Below are 6034 nucleotides of genomic sequence, written 5' to 3' on the forward strand. Positions count from 1 at the left end.
CCATGTGATGTCAAAGCTTGTTTCTGCTCCCCCCAAGTGGCCAGAAAGGTCAGTTGCTGCAGGTGTAAAAACAGGTCAGAAATATAGAATTTTATTTCTTTAGAAAAGGTCAAACATTTTAAATGAGCTGGACACTGCAGCTGTCAGCAAACATTACACAAACAGGAGTAAAAAGTGCTTTTGTAAGGCACTATTTTCAGCTGCGGATTAATACACAGTTGGTGCGCTAATGTTTGTCTACAGCAGCTGGATGGTGTTTACGACCGACTGAAAATAAACTGCCTCTGTTCATTCCAGTGAAGGAACATGTGACTGACTGATGTGTGTTTAATAGTTTTCTGACAACAACAACAAGCCCATAAAAAATAGAAAGTATAGAATATCACCAGCACCGTCCTTTAATATTCGTACCACATTAGCATTCGATGCAAAATCATGGTGCAACTTCCTTCTGTGTGTGATGCTGTTTGGATGTTTACCCTCTGATGCTTACACTGAACACAATGACGTGACGCTGAATGGACACAGTACATGAATGCATTATGGAGACAGGCTGATTATACGGAGGGGTGATTTTTAAAGATCATGTAGTGGCTGTAATTTACTTCTGTGTCAAAGTGTCTCAGGTGTATTGGAGCAGTATTTGTCAACAGAAACATTATATTGTACTGTACAATAAATCTTTACACTCTCTGCCTGCTGAAGTTAAACACAACTAATAATAATTTATCATTAGAAGAAGCGCATGTTTGAAAAGTTCCATACATTTTATAGGCTGGGACACAATGTTCCCTCACGTTTCATTGACTTTAAGACATGTCGACCAATCCCGACAGGCGTTGTTCGGCTCCGTCCAATAGCAGTTGCTGTTGTTGAGGACGGTGGGTGGGGCAGCTTGTTTCAGCTGTGTCAGGTCTCACTGAGCGCAGATCCACGCTGTGGATTAAAACCCTCTCAGTCACCGCGCAGTGCTGGTCGTGGTGTGCAGCTGCAGGTGTGGATGGGTGGAAACGGCCCGAGTCACTTGTCCCACGAGGATGGTGAAGGCGGAGGAATCACTTTTGTGAAGGGCATCAGGGTGAGTGGAAGCTCGGGGAGACTTTGCATGAATGCGGGAGAAAGTGTTCAAACATGTTCGGTGCACGCAGGTCCTGCAGGGTGCGTGTTGGTTTTGTTTTTTTTTGTTTTTTTGTTTGTTTTTTATGTGCAAGCCTGGAAGATGTTTGATTAGACCCGCTGATTCTCTGATAGGAAAAGTATCGATCCGATGTTGCGGCTGTGCTGAAAGTCAGTGGAGCGTTGGTGTTAAATATAGAAAGAAAATGGTTGGTTATCACAAGGACAACAGGAAAAAACAAACAGTACCGAGAAAATAAACATGCCGCTTAAATAATCCAGGAAATCATGAATATAACTGCAGAAGTTTGTTCTAAATCCTTAAAAAGACAAAACCATCAGAATAAAGAAGCTGTTAGTCTGTGAAAGAACTTCTAAACAGTGCAGGAATGGAGGTATTTGTACATGAGTACTTTCTACTTGTACTCCACCATATTCCAGAGGGAAACATTGTACTTTTTACTCTGCTACATTAAATGAACAGCTTTAGATTATTAATACAAAATCAAAATAAAAAAATCAATTCTGATATTATCAGTTAAGCCACACAGCTATTTATAAAGTAATTAGCCCTAATTTTCCGTCTGCGACATTGAAGTGGTGAAGAAATGAATGCGTCAATAATTATAATCCAGTAATATAAAACATGTGATTCTGAAATGGGTCATTCTGCAGAACGAGCACTTTTAATTTTTGTGCTTTAAGAGTATTTTGATGTAAACATAATTCAAATTGAGAGTGAAATAATAGAGAGAAACACATTTGTAATGAGAGTTTTGAATAGATAAAACCTCAAATATGTCCCAACAAAACGAAACAAAGGAGGGTGTGACAGTCAGACCAGACTCATGATGTGGGCGTTCATCCAGAGCGTATAAAAACAAACACAGCAGACACATTACACCCCAAACACGGAAATATCCAAAATGAAATCAACGCTGCTATTTTTCATGTATTATTTCGAGCTTTTCAGTGTTTCTCTTCTTTTCTCAGCTGTCAGACAAAGTCATCAAACGGATGAGACAGCCGTCAAAGCTCGTCTCTCCTCAGCTCCCACACAATGGAAATCCTCCTCCACCTGAAGCACAGACCCCCACCCCAGTTCCCGACCCCGCTGTCGAACACTTAATACCTCTGCCGACACCTCCTCCTGCTCCATTTGAGCCCCCTCCACCTCCTCAGGAAGCCCCATCCAGGCCTCCATCAGTGGAACCTCCTCCTGCTCCTGTAAAGCTCGTCCCTCCTCCTCCTGTAAAGTTTCACTCCCTTCCTCCTACCGCGATGGAGCCTGCACCCCCGCCAAAAACTCCACCTCTAACCGACCCTGTTGTCTCAGCCCCTCCTCCACCTCAAGCTGCACCTTCTCCAGAAGTAGAAGCACCTGTGCAGCCTGAATGTCCTCCTCCTCCTCCTCCGCCTGCTGTCGTGGAGCCAGTAGTCCTCCCTCCTGTTGAATCTTTCACCCCAGCTCACGTAGAGCCAGAAACCACATCTACACCCCCGATAGCAGAGCACGTCATCGAACCTCCACCTGTGGAGTCGTGCACAGCAGCTGTAGCTCCACCTGAACCTCCAGCAACATCTCTGCCCTCTGAACTTACCATTGAACCTGCTGCTGTTGAACCTGTTGCAGTGGAAACGGTCCAGCCTCCACCTGCTGTTGAATCTACACCAGTTGAACCAATAATCCCACCCTGTCCTGTTGCTTCAGCTCCAGTTGAAGCAGTGCTTTTACCTCCACAAATGGAAACGACTCTTGATGAGCCTGTGGTCTCACCTGCTGCAGTTGAAGATGTGCCTCTGGTTGTGGCCCCAGCTGTGGATCCATCACCTCCTCCTCCTCTAGAGCCTGTGGCAGCAGCCTCTCCTGCTCCAGAGCTCAGCTTTGCAGAGCCCTCTCCGCCCTCTCACTGTGTGGAGCTGGCTGTCGTACCCATTGATGCACCTGTAGGTGAACCTCTACCTGATCCAGCTCCACCTGCTGAGGAGCCCACCATCACCCTGTCTCTGCCCCCCATCCTGGAGGATGAAGCACCTGCTGTCGCCTCAGTACCACCACCCGCAGCAGGTGAGCTGATCCCCGCAGTGTGGATGTCTGTAATCATAGCAACAGTTTGAAGTAAATAAACTTCTGCTTCTTTGTGTTTTCGTGCAGCTTTGCCCGTTTCTCCTGAAGTGATGGAGGAAGAGTTGAGGCAGAAGATCAAAGAGGAGATGCAGAGAAGTCTGGAGGAGGAGATCAGCCAGAGGAGGCAGGAGCTGCAGCGACAGTGAGAACAAATTAACGAACTTAAAGCAGGAAATGTTTACATCTGAGAAGCTGGAATCAGCAAATATTTGGCAAATTTTCCTGAAAAATAACATTAAAACTGCTATTGATGAAATTACTGTATATCGACTCATTGATTAATGAACTAATCACTCAGTATTGAAAAGTATGAGGGATGCATCACACTGCATGTAGACATTGAAACGTGGTCTGTGTGTGCACATGTGAAGGCTGGAGGAGATGAGGGCTCAGGCTCACGCTGAGGCCAAAGCAGCAGCTCAAGCTCAGGTGGAGGAGCAGGTGAGGAAGACGCTGGAGGCGGAGAAGGAGGCTCACACGGAGAACCTGATGGACGCCATCATGAAGGAGCGAATGAAGACAGAGGATCAGAGGCTCATGGTGCAGCTTTATGTAAGAGCAAGAAAACATGATGCGTGATCTGTATATGTGAAAGGATCTCTCTCGTAAATATGAAGTTCCTTCCTTCTCTTAATGCCTTTTTCTCTCTTGCCCCCTTGTTTCAGTGGATGGAGCTGAAGGTAAGATGGGAGAGAATTAATACATGCATGACTCACCTTTTCTCTTTCATTCTGCTCTAATCACACTTAAAACAGCCGATGCACAGCTGTGTTTTGCTGCTCTTCATTTCTTTAACGATGAGACAAAAGATTTCAAAAGCATGTCGTTTATTACCATGTGGAAAGTGCATATCAAAGCCTACAAAATATGAAATGATAACCTGTAGTACTGGTGTGGATATACTGGTTTGAGAGGTGTGATGATGTCACTGTAACATTAAACCCACACAGGCTCATCAGCTGGAGGAGCGGGAGAAAGATTTAAAGAAACGAGACGCTCTCTATAAGGAACACGTTGCAAAACTCGAAGCAAAGGTGAGCAAAGTTTTGACTGCTCCTCGTCCCTACATCTCATTTAAGTCTAAGTTACATTAAAGCCCCTGAAAAGTTGGTTCAAATCCAATGCTTTTATTGTTAATATTCCTGTCTCATTAAGCAGTTATCAAAGTGAGTTTCAGACACAGTTAGCAACTAGCTGGTGAACATTTGGAGCATTTAGCAGCTAAAAAGTCAGATATGGAGCTAAAATAGAGTGAATACTGGGCTTACATTCATCAGGTGACCGGACAAATGACTTGAAATGAATGACAATGTTGCTTCATAACTGCTGGATGTGTGAATAAGTAGCTGTTTGCTAACATGTTTGTCATATCAACTTAAAAGGTGACAGTTAATGTTGTGTTCACAGCCTGTTTCTACTGCCCCAAGTGGCCACAAAAATCTGCCATTGTAAGTTTAAAGTCAGAATATGTACATTTTTCAGAACTGCGCCAATGTTACTGACAACAATGGAAAGACATGACAATTACAGGATAATCAGAAATGTTCCATAATGTAAGACAAGAGTATTAAAGTCATCTATAGCTTGCTAATATTAGCCACCGTATGCTACTGGTCATACCAGACCAAGAGGGCTGAAGCAGAGACTGTGCTGGATGTGTGCGTCTTATTGCTTATGGATTAAATTTATCCTTGCTAATTGGACAAATTAGATCCTCTTAGAAGTTAGGCGGCTTTTAAAACATAAAAAACTGAGCTAACTTTCATCCTCAGGAGATGGAGCTGTAACACAACTGACAGCTGGATTGTATGTTGCTGCTGTGATATTTGACCTTCATGTTAATGTGTACTGTTTTTATTACCTCGACAGTGTGCTCAGTTCTACAAAGTGACCGCTGAGAGCTTCCAGAAGGGCAAAGAGGAGACTCACAACCGTTTTGCGTAAGTTCATCACCCAACGCCGATTCCAAAAAAGTTTGGACGCTGTTTAAAACAAATAGAAACAGAATGCAGTCACTTAACTGTGTTTACAGACAATGTTTGACTTTGAATGTGATATTAACTACCAAACCAGCATGTTTTATATTTGCATGTCTGTTTTTTGTTTTCTGTCAGGCGTCTTAATATCCAGCCGCTGTGCGGTGACCTGCAGAGTCAGATTTTAAAATGCTACAGGGAGAACACAGGAAAGACTCTGTCCTGCTCGAGCATCGCCACGGCCTACATGCAGTGTGTGGACAACGCCAAAAAGGTACGACTCAGTGTATCTGAAATGATTTCTGACCTCTCCCGCCGTCACTCTTCACTCCTCAGCGCTAACTTTGATTTATTGTTGGTAGCATTTTAACCCATTTCTCTCCTCCGTCTGCAGAATAAATTGAGCACTGGAGGTTAATCCGGACGGCTCGATGAGGACGCTGACTTCTGACAGCTTTACTGTTACAGCAAAGAAAAGTTGATACACAGAATTCAATTAACAGATGAGTTACAGGATACACAGCAGGGTCAATTCCAGCCTTTACATTCAGAGGAAGCAGAAGTGCCATGTTGGCCAGTTGGACCAGTAGTCTAGTCTGGTAGTCGTGTCTCAAACATTAGCGGCTTGGTCTTTAGCTTGGGTGCCATTGTTGCAATCTCTCTGGTTCTATGGATCATCTTGAAAGTGATTATGCCACAACGATAACAGATGTTTGTCTTTGGCAAAGAGGCAAAACACAACAAAGGAGCAGAAGATTTAAGTTTGTCATAAGTGTTTCTTCTTTTTGACTGCAGTGTGAACTCAAGTGTTTGT

At 43.9% G+C, this 6034-nt stretch overlaps 1 protein-coding gene across 1 annotated transcript; it reads left to right on the forward strand.

Moving 5' to 3' along the window:
• Positions 1 to 904: 904 nt before the first annotated feature.
• Positions 905 to 5786, forward strand: chchd3b (coiled-coil-helix-coiled-coil-helix domain containing 3b). Its single transcript, XM_076732020.1, has 9 exons — positions 905 to 1078; positions 2110 to 3184; positions 3272 to 3386; positions 3616 to 3796; positions 3910 to 3924; positions 4195 to 4278; positions 5114 to 5184; positions 5359 to 5494; positions 5615 to 5786. Exons 1-9 carry the CDS (start codon positions 1001 to 1003, stop codon positions 5636 to 5638), a joined length of 1779 nt encoding a protein of 592 aa, XP_076588135.1. The 5' UTR covers positions 905 to 1000; the 3' UTR covers positions 5639 to 5786.
• Positions 5787 to 6034: the final 248 nt, after the last annotated feature.

The sequence above is a fragment of the Chaetodon auriga genome, chromosome 6 (genome assembly GCF_051107435.1).
Source record: "Chaetodon auriga isolate fChaAug3 chromosome 6, fChaAug3.hap1, whole genome shotgun sequence".
In the NCBI taxonomy this organism is placed as follows: Eukaryota; Metazoa; Chordata; class Actinopteri; order Chaetodontiformes; family Chaetodontidae; genus Chaetodon; species Chaetodon auriga.

Bases quoted from the DNA above. Each gene is read 5' to 3' on its own strand.
- chchd3b (XM_076732020.1), top strand. From the start codon at position 1,001: ATGGGTGGAAACGGCCCGAGTCACTTGTCCCACGAGGATGGTGAAGGC. The intron at 4,279-5,113 runs GTGAGCAAAGTT...TTACCTCGACAG, and splicing joins TTGCAAAACTCGAAGCAAAG to TGTGCTCAGTTCTACAAAGT. The intron at 5,495-5,614 runs GTACGACTCAGT...CTCCGTCTGCAG, and splicing joins GTGTGGACAACGCCAAAAAG to AATAAATTGAGCACTGGAGG.